The sequence below is a fragment of the Prionailurus viverrinus genome, chromosome B2, assembly GCF_022837055.1.
Source record: "Prionailurus viverrinus isolate Anna chromosome B2, UM_Priviv_1.0, whole genome shotgun sequence".
Classification (NCBI taxonomy): Eukaryota; Metazoa; Chordata; class Mammalia; order Carnivora; family Felidae; genus Prionailurus; species Prionailurus viverrinus.
This window is the reverse complement of record NC_062565.1, coordinates 1832604-1851761: the sequence shown is the minus strand read 5'-3', so window position 1 is coordinate 1851761 and position 19158 is coordinate 1832604. Positions and strand designations below refer to the sequence as shown.

The window sequence follows — 19158 nt, the reverse complement described above, 5'->3', positions numbered from 1 at the left end:
TATTACCACTAAAAATCCAAAAAAACCTTTGTAGCAAAAATCAAAAGGAAGGAAGGAAAGGAAGAAGGAAGAAGGAAAGCAGAAGGAAAAAAGGTAGGAAGGAAGGAAGGAAGGGAGGGAGGAAGGAAGAAGGAAAGTCTATCAATGTATAGGGGCCTGGACAAATTGCAGTCTCTGTGCTTGATGTATTCAGCCACCAAATGAGTCGGACCTACACGACCAATAAAGAGGTCTAAGATACCTGAAGTGAAAACGTTAAAATAAGTGATAAAAAAAAAAAAAACCTAAATGTAAAATAGCTTAATGCTTGTCTATGCAGCTGCACGTGAGAAAGATCGGAAGTATACACGCAAATCCCCAGCGAACCATGACAGCGGCGATCCCAGGGTAGGGGGACCTTAGTGACAGTATGGGATTTCACCTTTTACTTGGTTAATTTTGGCGTTGCTGAGGTTTTTTAAAAACCACAGGTAATATATTCTTTAAAAAAAAAAATGTTTTAAAAATAAGTGTCGTCAAATTAATGACCTAGGATTCCTGCGCTTCAGTTTAAAACCTGCGCGGGGCGCACCTGCGGCCGCAGCTCCAACCACGTGAGCCGCGGGGAGGCTGGCGGCGGGCGGCGAGACGCGGGATCCTAGAGCGGCCCGGAAGTGCCTCGGCCCCGAGCGCCCCCCGCGGCCGGCAGCCCCCTCGGTGCGGCGCATTGTTCCGGCCGGCGCGCTCCCGCAGACGCCGCGTCGGCGCTCTCCGTCTCCCTGCAGCGTCCAGCTCCCGTGAGTCGGCGCCGGGACCCCGGGCGGGCGTGGCTGGGGGGGGGGGCGGGTTGCGGAAGGCGGGCCTCCGCCCGGGGAAGGGACGTCGCGCGGGCAGGGCCTCGGAAGGCCGCGAGGCTCGAGGGCCGCCACTGGGATGACGGCCGCAGGCTGGACTCGGCGGGAACGGCCTGGGCGGCCGGCCTCGGGGGCGGGGGAGGCACGCACGGGTGTAAGATGTCACACCCTCTCCTTTCGGTTCCGAAGCCGGTGAAGGGGCTTGGAGCGGACTGGCTTTCAGGCGCAGAACGTGTCCGTTGCCCTTCCGCTTCCATTAGCCTCGCGATCCTCGCGCCCTGGAGCGCACCTGCGGCGTTGGGAGCCCTGCCTCCCTCCCGCCCGAACCCCGCATACCCCTCCGTCCCGAGATCCGCATCTGTTCCTGGGTCCTCCTCCGTCTCCGGATTCCCCTCCGTCCTGGGATCCCCATACACCCCGGGTTTCCATACACCCTGGCTCCCCAGCCGTCCCCGATTCCCATCTGGATCCCCCTCCACCCCAGATCCTCGTCCCTCCCCGGATCTCCATCCACCCAGGATTCCATTCCCTGGACGTCCTGTCCACCCCCCGCCCCCCGTCTTCCTTCCCCTCCCCCCTTCCCTCTCCCGCTCACCACCCCCCCCCCCCCCCCCCCCCGCGCCTGTCCAGCTGGAACTCAGCTTTGGGGCGGCACTTCCAGGTGACTGAGAGGCGCAGCCTGGCTGGGAGCAGACCGCTTCCCCCAGGGCCTCTGTGCTCCTGAGGACTGTCCTCACAGAGGGTTTGACCTTAGGCAACCTCAAATCGTGGTTGTCACCAAACCTCAGAGGGTGACGTGAGCCTTAAATGTGGTCTTGTATCCGAAAGCATGTTGTGGACTGCAGCGCAGCGCTGTTACTCTCAGTTTAATAAAGTTTTCAATGAATTTAGCTCAAAGGACAACAACCTGAAATGGAATGGTTGTTTTCAAGATTGTTTTGAAACTCTAGCAAAGAGTCCAATGAGAGTTAGCTCATTCATTTATCAAAGATAAGAGCAGTATTTTCATCTATTCTTTCTCTGATTTGACTTTGAAAAAACGAGTCTGAACTTTTTAACAATTCCGAGTGAATTGTGTGGTCCCTCTTTTCTCCATGAGCTCTGTAAGGTATCTTTATTGCTATTTCTTTACATTGAGAAACTGAGATTGAAGGACGATAAGAAATTGGCTGAAAGTCACTCAATCAGTAAATTGGTAAATGTTAGAACCATAATAGAATCCAGTTCTGGGTAACTTGAAAGCCTGTGATTTTTGCACATTATGACCTTATGTTTTCCATTATTCCCATCCTTTGGTCACCAAATGACTTTACTTTCAGTGAAGAGGCTTGGGGTCTATGACAGTTGCTTATGGTATCAGTGCCCATCTCTAGCTGTTGTCATTCTTCTATATAAACAGTGATTTTTACTGCTCAAGAGGGAACCTCTCAAGGTGCTTCTAAAACACGACTCCAGCTGGAGGGTGCTTTGTAAACTATTCCAAGTCAGGATGAATACAGACTCAAAGGAGGTTTTGCCCATGGATGTGCATGGTCCTGAGGCTTGGGAAGAACTGACCGTGAAGGTGGAGACGGAAAGTCGCCTCCAGCTGCAGGAATCCAGACTGAAACGTAGCAGTCCCCTGGCGAGGGAAGTCTTCCGAACGCGCTTTCGACAGCTGTGTTACCAGGAAACTCCTGGACCCAGGGAGGCCCTCACCCAGCTCCGTGAGCTGTGCCGCCAGTGGTTGAGGCCTCATGCCAGCACGAAGGAGCAGATCCTGGAGCTGCTGGTGCTGGAGCAGTTCCTGACCATCCTGCCCAAGGAGCTCCAGGCCTGGGTGCAGGAGCACTGTCCAGAGAGCGGGGAAGAGGCTGTGATTCTGCTGGAGGATCTGGAGAAGGAGCTCGATGAGCCACAACTTGAGGTAGGAAGGGAGATTTGCAGGGAAGAAGTGTATGTGTGTCATCAAGGACCCTTGGATCCCTTGTTTTGTATCCCCTTGACTGACTCTGACCCTGACTCTGCTTCCTGCTGCTTTCTGGGAAGGGTTTCTTTAGACAGTTAACTTCTTCAGAAGTCAAATGTCACCTCTCTGTTTCCAGATGGTAGCCTACGGACAGGGACGAGAAGTCTGCTCTAGAGAGACGGTGCCTCTAGGCGAGCATACATCACTGAGCCTTCAGTCCCAGCCCGAGGAGCCCCAGCTCCCTCGTGACACTGCCCAAGAGTCCCACCCTACTGGAGAGACAGGTGAGGTATAGGACTTTTCTGGTGTTGAACACATCCCCTCTTGTCAAGCAAAAACAAATGAAAAGTCCAGACCTGGGGAACCAGGGGCTCAGAAGTCCCTTTACCAGGTAAGGTCAGCGCTACAGCTGCTGAGGGCCCAGCGTCCTCCCTTTGTCCCCTTCCCTGCGTTCAGGCTTCCCCTGTGAACTATCCTGTCATCTCTCTGGTATTCTGGCACGTGGTACCTTAGGAAAACTTTCAGGAATCACCGTGGAGGGCAGCTTTAGAGAATGGGTATGATACATTCAAATCATGGCTTTGCGTTTTAGAAGCTGCTTGTACGTGGGCAGGTTTATTTAACCATTTGGTCTCAGTTCCCTCATCTCCAAAATGGGGTTGATAATAGCATTGCCTTAGTTTGCTTGGGCTGTCGTAATAGAATGACACACACTGGGTGGCTGAAACAGAAATTCATTTGATCACAGTTCTTGAGGCTGGATCTCCAAGATCAAGATACGAGCAGGCTTGGTTTCTGGTGAGACCTGCCTTCCTGGGTTGTTGATGGCCACCTTCTCGCTTTGTTCTCACACATGCCTTTCTGTGTATACATTCCTGTTGGAAGAGAGAAAGAAAGTTCTGATGCTGTTACCTCTTATAAGGACATTAGTCCTATTAGATTAGGGCCCCACTCTTTTTTTTTTTTTAATTTTTTTTTTTTTTTTTAATGTTTATCTACTTTTTGAGAGAGAGATTGACAGAGTGTGAGCAGGGGAGGGGCAGAGAGAGAGAGAGGAAGACACAGAATCTGAAGCAGGCTCCAGGCTCCGAGCTGTCAGCATGGTGCCTGACGCGGGGCTCGAACCCACGAACCGTGAGATCATGACCTGAGCTGAAGTCCGACACTTCACCGACTGAGCCACCCAGGCACCCTATTTAGGACCCCACTCTTAATTACCCTAATTAATTTCCTAAAAGGTCCCATTTTTAAATATAGTTAGGGCTTCAACATGCGACTCTAGGGGGAGGGAGACAACACAATTCAGTCTAACAAGTATGTACCATAGAGGGTAGTTGCGAGCACAGAACAGACAACTGATGAAAAGCACTTGGCAGGCATTTTGCTTAGTATGTGGTAGCTGTTCTTCCAGGTCCCCCTTGCCCATTTGGGCTTACGTTTGCAGTATAAAGGGGTGAGGAAGGGGTGGGGAACGCGCAGTGGGTGGCAGACTGGACGGGGGAGTCCAGTGGAATCAGTCTGGCATCTCCTGGTGTGCCATTCAGTGGCGGGTGCAGGCCTGGGCGCTTGGGGCTGTGCCAGCTGTCGTCCTGTTCTCGCTCTCCCTGTCACTGCTGGCTCAGCTGCTGTCTGATTTCTCACCAGGACAGCGTAGCCTCTGCCGGACTATTTGTTAACTTTCTAACAGTCAGTCTGCAGTGGCGTCTGCTGTTTGCATTTTCACTTCATCAAAGCCACAACTTCTCTTGCCTCTCTGCTTCCTGCCTCTATTTCGTCTACCCTAGCAGTCATGGAGTTATCATGGATTTCTGCCACTTGGAACATATCTCTTCATTTTAAAAGATTCTTTTTTTCTTAGTAAATGTGCTCTGCAGACCTTCCTCTGGCTCTGGTGGCCTCATCAGATTAAATTCCTCTGATTTCATTTTCCTCTTTTATGAGCATCTTCCCAGTCAATTCCTTTGTTTCTTTCTCCTCTCCATGAACTTGGACTTTTTATTTTCCAGGCATGTTTCCCTTTCTTCTACCTTCAGGAAGCACATCTGAGTAAGTCCATCCTCTCATCCAACCATTCCTCCATCCGTCTCTCCATCCCTTCATCCCTCTCTCCCATTCTCCCATCCATCTCTCCATCCATCCATCCTCTCATCCATCCATCCATCCCTGCATCCATCCCTTCGTCTATCCATCCTTCCTTCCACCCCTCCTTCCTCCCATCCATCCCCTCTTCCTTCCTTTCTCCTTCCCTTCCTTCCATCCACCCCTTTATCCTTCCTTCCTTCCTTCCTTCCTTCCTTCCTTCCTTCCCTCCCTCTCTCCTTCCACCCATCCTTCCATCCTCTCATCCATCCATTCCTCCATCTGTCTCTCTTTCCCTTCATCCCTCTCTCCCATCCTCCCATCCATCTATCCATCCATCCATCCTCTCCTTCATCCATCCATTCCTGCATCCATCCCTTTGTCTATCCATCCTTTCTTCCATCCCTCCTTCCTCCCATCCATCCATCCCCTCTTCCTTCCTTTCTCCCTCCCTTCCTTCCATCCACCCCTTTATCCATCCTTTCTTTCTTCCTTCCTTCCTTCCTTCCTTCCTTCCTTCCCTCCCTCCCTCCCTCTCTCCCTCCACCCATCCTTCCATCCTCCCCTCCATCCATCCCTTCATCCAGTCATTCATTAAGCATTTGCCATGGCCATAGGAGAGTACACAGAGGACATCTACAAATCAAAAAGTTCTCTTCTAGGACTGTCAGCGCAGGTATATGTTGTACATGTAGGAAAAGCCAGTTTTGTTAAGCAACATAGTAAGTGTTTGAGATTACGAGGACCAAAAACCAACATCCAGCTCTTCAATCTTTTTAAATTAAGCCGCATTTAAGGTTACTGTATAGTACTGAGTTTGCTTTTCTTTCAGAATTCATGCTGGTAGTAAAAAATCCAAATAATATAGGAGTTTGTATGTAGTAAAACATGAAAGTTCTCCGAATTTTATTCCCCAGGAGTAGCCACACTTGTTAAATTGTTGTGTATTTTCCAGACTTTTTCTGTGTACGTGTAGAGCCTGTCTAGCTACAGGTCTACCTTTTGTCATGCAGTTTGTTAAAGAGGTGGTATAATAACCCCAAATAAAGAGGTGCGTTAGGGTGATACCACATGTGACAGTGCCTTGTAGGCCATGGAGGGCTGTGTAAGTGCTAATTATGAAAAAGGCGAGACATGTCTTTGCTTTCATTCTACCCGGTTTCCTTGTACATCTCGACTATAAATACGAAGTTTGGGCAGAAGGGCAGTTCTGATCCCATTTGTGGTCCATTTCTTCTCTGCAGACACATTTCTGTTTTGCACACCTGTTGTCCTCCCCCAGCTAAAAGGAGCAGGAGAACCGTGGTCTGACAACAGAGGAGCCCTACAAGGCGCCTGTTCTGGTGCGTGAGCGACACTACAAGTAGATGGGAGAGAAAAAGCCGGATGTTTTGGCAAAAGGACGGGGGTTGGTGGGTGTTTTCCTGAGACTTTTCTGGGTTGCAAGGTGGGAATCTGTTGGTTCACAAGGTCCTTGGGAGCTTCCCAGGTGTCACCTGAGGCTGCCCCTTCTGTGGGGGGCGGGAGGAGACCGGAGCAAGGGGGTAGATGGCAGTTTTAATAAGCAAAGGAGGCTTGTCCTGGGCATGGCAAAATGCGTACATCTCGGCACCTGCCCACACATTTTACAAGTTTATGTAGAGGCTTTACCTGACTGCAGTCACGCGTGCTGTCCAGGTAGTCACTGTCCTTGGGGCAGCTTTTGGGAGCGGGGCAGGCAGCTAGAGCTCACGTTTCAAGTTCAGGGGAGGGGGTGAGGAGCTTTCGATTGTCCAGATCCAGCTCATGGGTCGGTTGGCTGTCTCGTAGTCTCGATGGCTTCCCCCAGCGGTCATGCCCAGGGAACCTGAGACATCCTGAAGATTCCACTGGGCTGTGCTCTGCTGTCTAGACAGTTTGGGTCTGTGTGTCTCCATTCCTGCCTTCAATTCCTTCAAGTCAGATTGGGTTGGTTGGACAAGTGTCCGGTGTGGGCCAGTTCCATCGGGTGCCGAGTGCCTCCCGTGCCCATGCCTGGGTCGGTCATTTGAGGCCAGAGCAGCAGGCTCGGTTTCAGTCCTTTGTTTTTTATTCATTCAACAAATATTTATTGAATAACTGCCATGTGCCAGCCGTGACCCAAGGAATAAAACAAAAAGATCCCACTGTCATGGAGATTAGACTGTGGGATGGGGGAAACGCATAGCACACAGACGAGGTGGCGATGCAGCGTGTCAGACGGTGGTCAGTGCTGTGCACCAGGCCGGGACTGGAGCGAGTCGGGGGCATCGAGGGCGCCATGGGTGTGGCAGGCCAACCGCAGCCCTGAGTACAGGAACCAAGAAGGTGGGAACTGAGCAAACTCTAGCCGTTGTCTGAGCCTAGAGTTTTCCAGGCCGAGTGTGGAGCCAGTAAGGGCCTTGTGCTGGAGCACACTGGGATGCGCCGGGTCACATCTGGGGTATTGCTGGGACACACCTGGGATGTGCCTGGAGCCCACTGGGACAGGCCAGGTCATACCTGGGACGTGCTGGGACACACCTGGGATGTCGCGGATCTGACGGTTGTAGTACTTACTGTCCGATGCCCCCAGAAGAGTGGGAGCACTTGTTCCATAAAGGAATGAATGAGCACATGGTCTCTTTGAGGCTCCGCACCCAAATCGGGGAGGGGTTCTAGGGGAAAACTAGGAGAAGGCACCCTGACGTTGAGCTGCCCTCCCCATGAAGAAGCCTAAGGAATCCTCTCCAGGCCCCCCGCCCTGTCAGGAAGGACTGAGCCACATTCTGCCGGAGGGCAGCCTTCCCTGTCACTTGGAGGAAGGCTTCCGCACTGGCCCTTCTGTTTCCAAGCTCCTCTCTGCTCTGTGACCTGGGATCACACCAGGTGGAAGCAGTCTGCGGTTTCATGCGCACAGGGACCCTCCCGTGGGGTCGGAGCAGGTGACGCTTGCCTGGTCTCTTGTGTTTCAGATGGACCGAGCATGGCTGAGGACAGAGAAGTGGTGCCGAGGAAAGACTGTCCTAAGATGGCGGAGTCCCGCGGGGAAGTCCTTTCCGCACAGACGTGGGAGGAGGCACGCGGGGGGCCCGGGCCTGGACAGGGCTGGGCAGAGGGGCGCCGGGGCGGCCCCCCGGGGCGGGGATGGCACGCATGTGACGAGTGCGGCAAGACCTTTGCCCAGAATTCGGGCCTCACCCGCCACCGCAGGGTGCACACGGGCGAGAGGCCCTACGCGTGCGGCGAGTGCGGGAAGGCGTTCAGCCGCAGCTCGGGGCTGTTCAATCACCGCGGCATCCACGACGCGCACCGGCGGTACCGCTGCCGGGAGTGCGGGAAGGCCTTCAGCCAGAGCGCCGGCCTCATCCAGCACCAGCGCAGCCACCGGCCGGAGCGGCCGCACCGCTGCGCCCAGTGCGGGAAGAGCTACGGCCGGCGCTCCTTCCTCCTGGAGCACGAGCGCAGCCACACGGGGGAGCGGCCGCACCGCTGCGCCCGCTGCGGGAAGGACTTCACCCGCCAGTGCAACCTCATCCGCCACCAGAAGACTCACGCGGCCGCCGGGCCGCGGTGACTCTGGGGCGCGCCTGTCCCTGGTCACGGCCCGGCCCCCCGGGAGGGGAAGGCCAGGAAGCGTCGTCTTCTCGCCCCCTCCTCGCGTTTTGGAGCAGACGCAGAGCAGTGGTCTGGGCAAATCCGAAGAGGAAGCTTTGCGTGTTTGCACCTGCTGCTTCCGCGCCGTGGCTCTCCCCCTCCCCACCCTGCTTCGCCCCGTCCCCACCCTGCTGCGCCCTGTACTCACCCTTCTTGTTTACTCAGATGGCAGCTGCTGAACCTTCCTAGTAATGGAATAAATGGCGCTGCCAGGCCAATATGCCTGAAACACGTGCGTCCCTGTTTAATTCCATAAGGTCACATAGAGCCCTGCTAATGTTTTGATACGTGGGTCTTCAGTGTCCCCAGGGCCAGTTCCTCTGCGCCCACTCCTTGTCCACCCCACCGCTTCCCCTGATGCGCTCAGTGTGCCCTTGGAACAGGGGCCACCGTGTGCAGGGTCTACCTACCCGCGAGGGGCGGGGACACTGCACTGTCCTTGTCCTTGTATGGATGCAGACGGGAAGACTCAAGTCCAGGCTCCGAGTCAAGGTTGAAAACCTGGACCTTTATTGTGGAATAATTTGAGCTCCTGAAAATGGTAGTTTTCACATGCTCTTAATTGGGTTCCCTAGTGTTGACATCTAACATCACGTAGTTAAACCCCTGGCTTCAGACTTTATCCTCAGTCTGTTGGGGTGTTGTGCTCCATGTTGGCAGTCTCTGGTCACCCGGAACCCCCTTTGTGCCTGTCCATCGCCAGCACCACAGGTCACTTGTATCCCGAGTCCGGGGTCATGCCAGGGAATTGGATCATGAGCCATGTAACGTGCTTTTAAAACAACCCTCTTAGATCTCCTGAGTCCTTTTCTGTCGCTTGGCTCGGTCCAGAGAAAGATTCCCCCCCTGAACATGTTGGGGTTTTCCTACGGTTCCACAGCTGGTGCAGCGGTTCGGCAGCAGCTCAGAGGACAGCTGTGTGGCCTTGAGTGTCTTCCTTCCAGGGAGCTGCCTTCCCGGGGACGTGTCCCTGTGGGGAGACGAGGCTCCCCTCGTCAGGGTGGAACAGACCCGAGGCTTGCAGCTCCCTTATTCCCTCTTAGGATTTCTCCACCGAGGCTGCAGCCCCATCTCTCTCCTTCGATCCGCTAGAACGGACGTCCCCCAGGCACAGGAGCAGTGCCCTCAGTTGGCCAGGGCAGCCGGCCCTGGAATTGGGGATTCTGTCCTTTACCTCCAAGGGAGAATTTCAGACAGAAGTGGAGCACAGTAGTGACCCCCGTGTCCTCAGCACCAGCTTCCACGGTTATGACTCGGGGCGCATTCTGTCTATGGACACCTCCACTTCCTCTGGGGGAGCTGGAGGAAGACTTACAATGTAGAGGTCGGTCAGACTGAGATCCTTAAGTGGCTCTTCTGACTGAGCCCCTTCTCAGTCTGAGTCCCCCTCTCCTTTCTTCTTGTTTCTTGGGAAGTTGGATTTTAAGTCAAAACTCTTACGAACAGTTTCCCATCACAGGGAGAGAAACTACCTAATGCAGATTCCATGAAGCACCAGCTTGAGCCATTTCCCTCACTCTGTCACGGAAGGTTCTACTTCTGAGAAGCCCAAGGTGAGTTTCCACATCATAGTAGGCTTGAAGGTAGACCCTGGGATCATTTGGTAGAAATGTTAGCATGAAATACAGACATGGTCTGAGGATTCGCTCCTGCTGATTATGTCAGTTGTCATAGAGTCTGCGGTCTTGTGTGAGTTCAGACTCAAAGATTCAACTATGAAAGTAGCCTGTCCCCATCCCTTGTTATGTCTGCAAACCACGTGGTGCAGCGGGGAGGTTGAGGACCAGGAGCCAGGGCCCCTGGGATGGAGTCTCAGTGGATCCTGGAAGGTGGGGCCTTGGATAAGTTTCCTGGATTGGATTTTTGAGAAGCGGAGCCTGGGCAGGGATTCAGGTTCGGGGGGGGGGGGGGGTGGGGTGGTCACTCGGAGAAGTAACAGCAGGGGAAACAGGACATGGAGAAGGAAAGGGCTGAGCAGGATGTGGTCTCAGTCCAGCTTTAGCCTAATTTGGAGGAAGGGCCTCTCGAATAAAACTTACCTCGTGTGCCGGCACTCACCGATCGAGGGCTGCCCTCATGGCAGTGGGGATGGGCGCACTGGCCGGGTGAAGGCCAGGGCACAGAACCACTGGCATCTGTGACTGCGCCCAGGCTCTCAGGGCCTGTTCCCGCCCCTTTGCAGGACTGTTCTGAGGAGCAGCAGACGGCAGTGGTACGGAAGGACACTGGGGTCCATAAAGTACACGTCAGATAAGGAGAAGATGACGTGATTACGAAATGCGAACATGATACAGAAAAGGAGGGTTGGACAGCAGTGAGAGACTTCCTTGCAAGTTAAGGTTTTTGTGGGACTTTTTCTTTTACCTCAATTAAAAAAGAAAGATGTATTACAGACTGCTGTCACATGGGTTTAAAAGTAGATCAATACTGGGGCGCCTGGGTGGCTCAGTCAGTTGAGTGTCTGATGTTGGCTCAGGTCATGACCTCACGGTTCATGGGTTTGAATCCCACACCGGGCTCTGTGCCGACAGTGAAGGGCCTGCTTGAGATTCTGTCTCTCCTCTCTCTGCCCCTCTCCTGCTCTGTCTCTCAAAATAAATAAAAACATTAAAAAAAAAAAAATAAGGGGCACCTGGGTGGCTCAATCGGTTGAGCATCTGACTTTGGCTCAGGTCAACTATGCAGCGAGGTGGGGGGGGGGGGGCTGGAAGTTCAGGATGGGGATGCTTGCAGGGTGCCGTCCCTCTGAGCCTCCTTTTGGCTTGTCTGCTGGCTGCATCTTGCTCTGTCACATGAGCTCTGGTTCACATGAGCAAAAGGGGTCACATGAGCACAGAGCAAGATGCAGCCAGCATGACCCCTTTGTGGGGGGGGGGGGTAGGGGGGATGGAGGGAGAGAGACAGCTTATCTCTAATAAGCTTATATTGCTGATACTAATGCAGCTGGTCCAAAATCATTTTTTAATATTTACCTTTGAGAGAGTGAGAGAGTGCGTGTGCGCGTGTGCATGAGTGGGGGAGGGCAGAGAGAGAGGGAAAGAGAGAGAATCTCAAGCAGGCTCCACACTGACAGTAGCGAGCCCAATGTGGGACTCCATCATGACCTGAGCCAAAGTTGAATGCTCAACCAACTGAGCTACCCAGGCGCCCTGGTCCAAAACCTTTCAGAGAATATTAGCCTAGTATCTCTTTCCCATCCTTTTGAAAAAAATTGTTTCCTTCGGATAACCTGTGTACAGAATTAGATTAATTATAATGCTTGATAGGAGTCATGGTCCACGAATGACTAACTACTTTATTCGTTTGGTAACTTAGGTAGTTAATTTAGTACTTGGCACTCATTCACATGCCATTAAACACAAACAAAACAGAAGTTAAGACCTTGAAAAACATCTGTGTTTATCTGGTCACTTGGTACCCCTCATCCCGTACCTCAATTTCCCAATTAAAGGAACATCATCTTGAATCCTGATTTTATAATTTCTTGCTTTCCTATTTTTATACTTTTACTACATATGTTTTCCTACTAACTAGAGTTTTTATTTTAACTGGTTTTAGTAACTCTATAAAATTTCCTGTGTTCAATCTTGTCTTTTAACTCCTCGGTGTAATCCGATTTTGTCTATTCTGATTGTCAGTTTATTTCTACCACCCAATTTTGTCTTTTCTGTTTTCCATGATTTTTAAAAAAATTTTCTCAGTTCCTGTTTTATGCTGCTTAGTTTGTATTTTCTTCTTTTTTCCCCCATTTACATGTTTGAAAGTTTCACGTTTTTAGTCTTTATTTTTACTGGTTACGTGTAAAATTTTAATATGCCCACCTGACTTGTGAGATTATGAAACTGATCTCTATCTGTGCCCTTCTCCGTGATATTACGCAAAACCTGAATACCTCCTGTGAACCTGCTCCAGCAGCCCACACCACTGTGGATTAGTATTCTAGTTATGCTTGACCCCAAATTGACCTTGTCATTATAATTATTGTTGTTACTGGGTTTTTAATAGTCAGTGACTAATTAGGTTTTCATGTGTGTGTTTTAACAAGTTGATTTTACTCACTGAGGCTTCCTTGGAGACTCATTTCTCTTCTCACTGAAGCATGTCTTTTGGTGGTTTAGCGGTGGTGAGTTCCCTTCGGCTTTGTGTGAACATGTTTTCTTTCCACTCTCCCCCTTGAATGTTGGTTTCCATGTATTTGCAGTGACAGAGCCCTCATTCACTCAGTCTGTGTAGAAGGCTTACAGTTTTTCTCTTTCAGCACTCTGAAGTGCTTCTTCCAACTTGAGATTTATGGCTTGCATCAAGTCGGGCAATTCTCAGTCAACATCTCCATCCAAATTCTCTCTCAGGAAATACCTCCTCCTGGCTCTCCCGTTACATGTATGCATTGGGCGTTCTCCCACTGTCTTCCAGGTTCCTCCTTCCCATTGTGTCTTGCTGATCTCTCTGTGATATATGTCTTCAGATCAGTCATATAGTTTACGTATTCTCCATGAGCTGTATTTAATGTGCTGTTTACTATATGTGATTTTCATCTCAATGCCTTTATATTTCGTTTCCTGATGTTTTATATGATTCTTTTTCAGAACTGTCTCCTGGTAAAATACATTTTACCATTTCCTTCAGATTATCATGTTATCTGAAGCTCTTAGGGAGCAGACTCTGCTATTCATTTCTACAGCCTTTTTCCAGGGTAAATGCTTACTCTGGTTTGTATTTTCTGCCATTGCTCATCCCCAGGAGGGATTCTTCTGATCTGTGGCAGCACCCTGTGTTGGAGGTTATGGAATTGTTGCTACGAGCTTGTTCTGTATTTACTTCTGCTAAATAACTGGAGGGTTTCCTGGACCCAAGACCATAGATACTGATTTCTGAATATATTAATTTTTGGAATTTCAGATTCCTGAAAAGCGGAGGTACTGTGAATTGTGATTACACTTTCTCACCTCCCCTCTTCTCTAATGGGCTTTAAACTTCCTTCTTGGGCTTTAAACTTCCATCCAGAGGCTCAGGAGACAAGTCCTCTTAAGTCAGCAGCACAGTTGTTCTTGCTTCTTGTAGGGAGTCTCATTTCTAGTTTCTTTTTGTCTCTTTTTGTTGTGTTTTAACATGTATCCACAAATTCCCTGACACCCCTCCCTTCCAGAGGTAGAGTCTAATCCCATTCTCCTTGAGTGTGAGCTGAATTTATCCTCTGGTTCAGAGATTTTTTTTTTTCCTCACATGTGCCCAGTTTTCTAAGAAGCCCATCAAAAGCACTCTTCATTTTTGTTAACGGTGTTTTTCATCTCTAGCACTTTCTGGTTCTTTCCTAGGATTTCCATCTCTCTGCTGACATTGCCTATCTGTTCTTGCACACTGTCTGCTTTATCTGTTAGAGCCCTTAGCATATTTATCATAGTTATTTTAAATTTGTGGTCTGACCATTCCAAAATTCCTGCCCTGTCTTTTTCTGATGCTTGCTTGCCTTTTCAAACTGTGTTTTTTGCTGTTTGGTATGCCTTGTAATTTTTTCCTTGAAAGCTAGACAAGATGTACTGAGTAAAAAGGAAGTGCTGTAAATGTATATATATATATATTTTAATGCTTATTTTTGAAAGAGAGACAGCACGCGAGCAGGGGAAGGGCAGAGAGAGACTGGAGACACAGAATCCAAAGCAGGCTCCAGGCTCTGAGCTGTCAGCACAGAGCCCAACGCGGGGCTCAAACCCATGAACCGCGAGATCATGGCCTGAGCTGAAGTCGGACGCTTAGCCAACTGAGCCACACAGGCGCCCCAGGAAGTGCTATAAAATGGCCTCGAGCAATGTGGTTGTGATGTGTGGGAAGCATTCTGTTATTAAAAACAAAACAGGCCCCAAATGCAGTCACTTACACTAAGTCCCACGTCACCAAACTGAGATGTAACTTAAATACAGTTCCGGCTCTCCTGGAAATGGAATATCAAATAAACTAGTCAATCAGGAATCACCTGGTCAGCACTAGTTAGGCAATATGCCTGGTAGATGCCCGTCATCCCCTAAAGGAAAGTGACCGTTCAATAACCAACCTGCTTTTTCTGCCCAGAGTAGCTCCCTTGTTCCCAGACCTCTCTTCCTTCAAGTCCTTCATTTTTACAGCTCCTCTCCATGCTTCCATCTGATGGGTGCGATGCTGCGCAATTCATGAATTGCTGAAGCCAGCAAGATCTTTAAAATTTACTCAGTTGAATTTGGCTTTTGATTTTTATTTATTTATTTATTTTTTTAAATTTTGTTTAATGTTTATTTATTTCTGAGACAGAGAGAGACAGAGCATGAGTGGGGGAGGGGCAGAGTGAGAGGGAGACACAGAATCCGAAGCAGGCTCCAGACTCTGAGCTGTCAGCACAGAGCCCGACGCGGGGCTCGAACCCACAAACTGTGAGATCATGACCTGAGCCGAAGTCGGTTGCTCAACCGACTGAGCCACGCAGGCACCCCGAATTTGGCTTTTTAATGCTAAAGTCCTTTGATTAGGTCTCAGTGAGTCTGTCTGGACTGAACTTCACAGGTATCTCTCAGTGTTCTCCTCTTAGATGGGATGCGGTAGTTAGAGTTGTTATTTCCCCTCTCCCACAAGGAAGGCTAGAGCGAGTTAAATCGGCTTTTTCTCTTCCCCCAACCCAGTTAGGATCTGATAATACCCCAGAAGGTTAGGCTCCAGTTAACTGGTCTCCCCTGAAAGCAGGCCTGATTAAAAAGAACAGAGTGCTCTGTTTATTTAAAAATAGTTCCTTTTCCTCTCCTCCAGCTGGAAGCAAAAGGGGACTTTTCTCCAGTATTTACTGTGGGAACCTGGTTGAGCTCCTGGAGGTAGAACACATAGTGTTGTGCAGGCATCGCTATGACTGGAGGCCTTAACTCCAGGCCTCCCTGGAGGTTGTAACTCTCAGAGTTGCCTTCATTGAGCTCCAGCAATTCCACCATTAATATTCAGGTTTTCCAGGAGCGCCTGGGTGGCTCAGTCGGTTAAGCGTCCTACTTTGGCTCCGGTCATGATCTCATGGTTTGTGAGTTTGAGCCCCGCATTGTGCTCTGCGCTGACAGCTCAGAGCCTGGAGCCTGCTTCGGATTCTGTGTCTCCGTCTCTCTGCCCCTCCCCCACTTGTGCTGTGTCTGTCTCTTAAAAGTAAATAAATGTAAAAAAAAATTTTTTTTTTAAATTCAAGTTTTCCTGCCCCCACACTGGTGTCACACTGGTTTTTACACTTAGGTTTCTGCTTCCTAGACTTTCCCTCCCTGGATTCATCTGATTGTCTCCAGTCTGGGCAGTTTGCTGTATCCTGCCCTCTCTTCTTTTTTTTTTTTTTTTTTTTTTTTAATTTTTTTTTAATGTTTTTATTTATTTTTGAGACAGAGAGAGACAGAGCATGAACGGGGGAGGGTCAGAGAGAGAGGGAGGCACAGAATCTGAAGCAGGCTCCAGGCTCTGAGCTGTCAGCACAGAGCCCGACACGGGGCCTGAACTCACGGACCGTGAGATCATGACCTGAGCCGAAGTCGGCCGCTTAACCGACTGAGCCACCCAGGCGCCCCACCTGCCCTCTCTTCTGATCCAGGAAGCGTTACTGACTTTTCAGTCTGTTCAGCTCTTTCCATGTTAGGTCAGAGTGGTAACTTCCAGGCTCCTCACACTCAGAACCAGGAACCGGACATTATGTGTGAGCTGAGTGTAGCCACTGGCTTCTCACAACTAGACTGTGGTGGGGGCATCCAACTGCCTCTCGGTGCTTGCCTGGGGGAAGTGAGCTGGGTGGAGAGGCCCAGGTAGCACTGAGCCCTGCTGCTGGCCCGCCGTGCCGGCTAGGAATCCTCCAGTCCCAGTCAAGGATGACAGCAGCCGTGGCTGATACCTTGCCTGCAACCTCACGCAAGACCCTGAGCTGGAATTACCCACTTAATGTATTCTTGAGTTACTGAACTACAGAAATAGTGAAATATAATAAATGCTGTTTCAAGCCACTGAGGTTTGAGGGAATGTGTTATTCAGAAATAGCTCATTCACTGCCTTACTGATGGCCGGCGTCCAGGTACGGTAGCTCTGAAAGTTCCCGTAGCACCATTCCACAGCCTTGCATGGTACCTGCAAGTTCCCTCCTTGTTTCTGGCACCTGGAAAATCTCCTGTTCTTTCTTTTGAGCTCAGCTATTTAAATTTTCTCTTGTTATACTTTATCATTTACTTGTGTCGGTTGGCCATGTTAACATATGGTGATTTTCTATAAAATTATAAATTACTAAAATTCACTCCTGAAAAGATAGAAAGTTTAAAGAGACTGCATATTTCTTAGAATTAAGTTTGACTGAAAATGATAAAATAGTCCAAGTAATAGCGGCTTAAATAAAATTTCATTTATCTTTTTTGTAAAAGAAGTATAGAGACAGACAGTTTGGGACTGCTATGGCAGCCCCCCTATATCATATAGGAGATTGATCGATCTGTCTACCTACCTATCTATCTATCTATCTATCTAACCATCTGTGCCAAGATACCTGCATATGTTTTGTTTCAGGGATAGAGGCTCATCTTTTTCTGTTAAACCACCATGGTGTCTGGTGACATTTCTCAGGATCAACTTAGAGATCCAGTGAGGCTGCTAGATCTCCAGCAATCACATCTGCGGTATAAGAGTAAAGGAGTAAGAAAAGCAGAAGGAAAAATAAACGCCCAGCCTAGCTGAGTCAACTCCCCATGGGCACTTCTCAGCAAGTGCCACAGGGCACTTCCACAAGTGCCCCACTGACTTAAACGCAGTCTCTGGGCCACAGCTGGCTGCTAGGGAGACTGCAGAATGTCCTGTAGTGGCACTGCGTCTAGATAAAATCAGGATCACGGGCATGAGGAGGAAAGGGAAAGTGGACGCTGGGTGCACAGTGAGCAGTCTCTGCCATAGACCAATAACAGAACAAACGCAAAACCCGTCACAGTTCTACCCCTAAGCACCAGGTTCACTGAATTACACAGGAAAACCTGTAAACATTCTAAGGAACATGAAGCTGGTTTTATGTAAACTTTTATGGAGCATAGAGAAAGAAAAGGAAGTTATTCCAAATTGGGGTTTTGTTTTCAATGTTCTTGAGAAGTAATTGACATACCTCACTGTGTAAGTTTAAGCCAAGTTCTTTTTATACAGTAAGTATTACATTGATATTAAGACCTGTCAACGCTAGCATAGAGAAAACTGCCACTGAGGTTTACTCATTAATATTAATTTAGTAATCCTAAGTAAACACTAGCCAAAAAGACCCACAGCATATTAAAAGAAGGATGGGCTATGACTGACAGAGATTTAATAGCCATTATTTAAAAAAAAAAATTTTTTTAACGTTTATTTATTTTTGAGACAGAGACAGAGCATGAACGGGGGAGGGTCAGAGAGAGGGAGACACAGAATCCGAAACAGGCTCCAGGCTCTGAGCTGTCAGCACAGAGCCCGACGTGGGGCTCGAACTCACGGACCGCGAGATCATGACCTGAGCCGAAGTTGGCCACTTAACTGACTGAGCCACCCAGGCGCCCCTTAATACCCATTATTAAACTAGGAATAAATAGTTACAAATTTAAATCTTAAAATAACTTCTGAATTGGCAGCATGAGGGACTCCTGGACCCACTCAGGGTGAAACAATCATAACTTGTGAAAACTACCTCATACGGTCTCTGGAAATTGTCCTAAGAGCATACAGCAAATGAGGAAACATTTATTCAAGAAAATCTAAATTTTGGTAAGAACACAATCTATGGCACCTTTTCTTTTTAAAGTTTACTTATTTTTAAGGGAGCGACAGAGAGAGTGAGCAGGGGAGGGGCAGAGAGAATCCTTAGCAGGCTCTACACTGTCAGCACGGAGCCCAATGTGGGGCTTGAACTCACAAACCGTGAGTTCGTGACCTGAGCCCAAACCGAGTTGGATGCTTAACTGATTGAGCCACCCAGGTGCCCCAACACAATCTATGGCACTTGTGCCATGAACTACTTTCTATCCTATCCCTATCCACTGGCTCAGCATGAGGGAAACTCCAGTCTGGGTGGATATGTCCAAGAAGATGGGGGTACCAAGCAAAGGCTAAGGTACCACCCTAAGAGGGACAAGACATCAAAGTTTTATTTTTCAGAGACTAAATTCCAGGCAAGTGAAACCAATTAAGTCGAGCTTTTTCCTCCACCTGGCCCCCATTCATAGGGCAGAGGCTCTAGTTCAGACACGGCAGGCTAAGAATACTGGAGCCCAGAAAGCCCTCACACAAGTTCCACGCATAGGACAGAGGTTCCATGCTGGGAAGACTAGAGGCTACTGCCTGGCCCAACACCCTAATCATAATGCAGAAGTGTCACTGAGAGGAGTAGGTCACTGTCCCTGTCCTCAATTCTGGGGCAGGGACTCGGAGATTTTGACCTGGGGAGGGGGTGGGTATAAGAGCAGAGGGCTTTGAGGCTCTCCCCAATGGAATGGACTATAGTTGGAACAGATTATGGGAAAGGTCAAGCCTAAAGGTACTCTCCAAAGCAATGTTGATTTTGGTAGTAAGCAATTTAAAGTAAGCTAACCATGAAAGCTAAATGATAATTCTTAGGCTGGCTAGTTTACCAAGGAAAACCAGGGAAAAAGACAAGGAGAGTCCTCTTGGGCTCAGAAAGAAACCTTA

General features: G+C 49.5%; 1 protein-coding gene across 2 annotated transcripts; it reads left to right on the top strand.

Annotated features, from left to right (window-relative positions):
* Positions 1–720: 720 nt before the first annotated feature.
* ZSCAN9 (zinc finger and SCAN domain containing 9) lies at positions 721–19016 on the top strand. Of its 2 annotated transcripts, XR_007152137.1 has the most exons (6): positions 2138–2739; positions 2918–3065; positions 6105–6203; positions 7812–8648; positions 13259–13264; positions 19007–19016. XR_007152137.1 is itself a non-coding variant. In XM_047858542.1 (5 exons), the coding sequence occupies exons 2-5, from the start codon at positions 2323–2325 to the stop codon at positions 8411–8413; spliced, it is 1266 nt and encodes a 421-aa protein (XP_047714498.1). In that variant the 5' UTR covers positions 721–776; positions 2233–2322; the 3' UTR covers positions 8414–8669. The 2 variants fall into 2 exon arrangements, 1 of the variants encoding a protein (XP_047714498.1); XM_047858542.1 differs by lacking the exons at positions 13259–13264; positions 19007–19016 and adding an exon at positions 721–776 and having other exon boundaries at positions 2233–2739; positions 7812–8669.
* Positions 19017–19158: the final 142 nt, after the last annotated feature.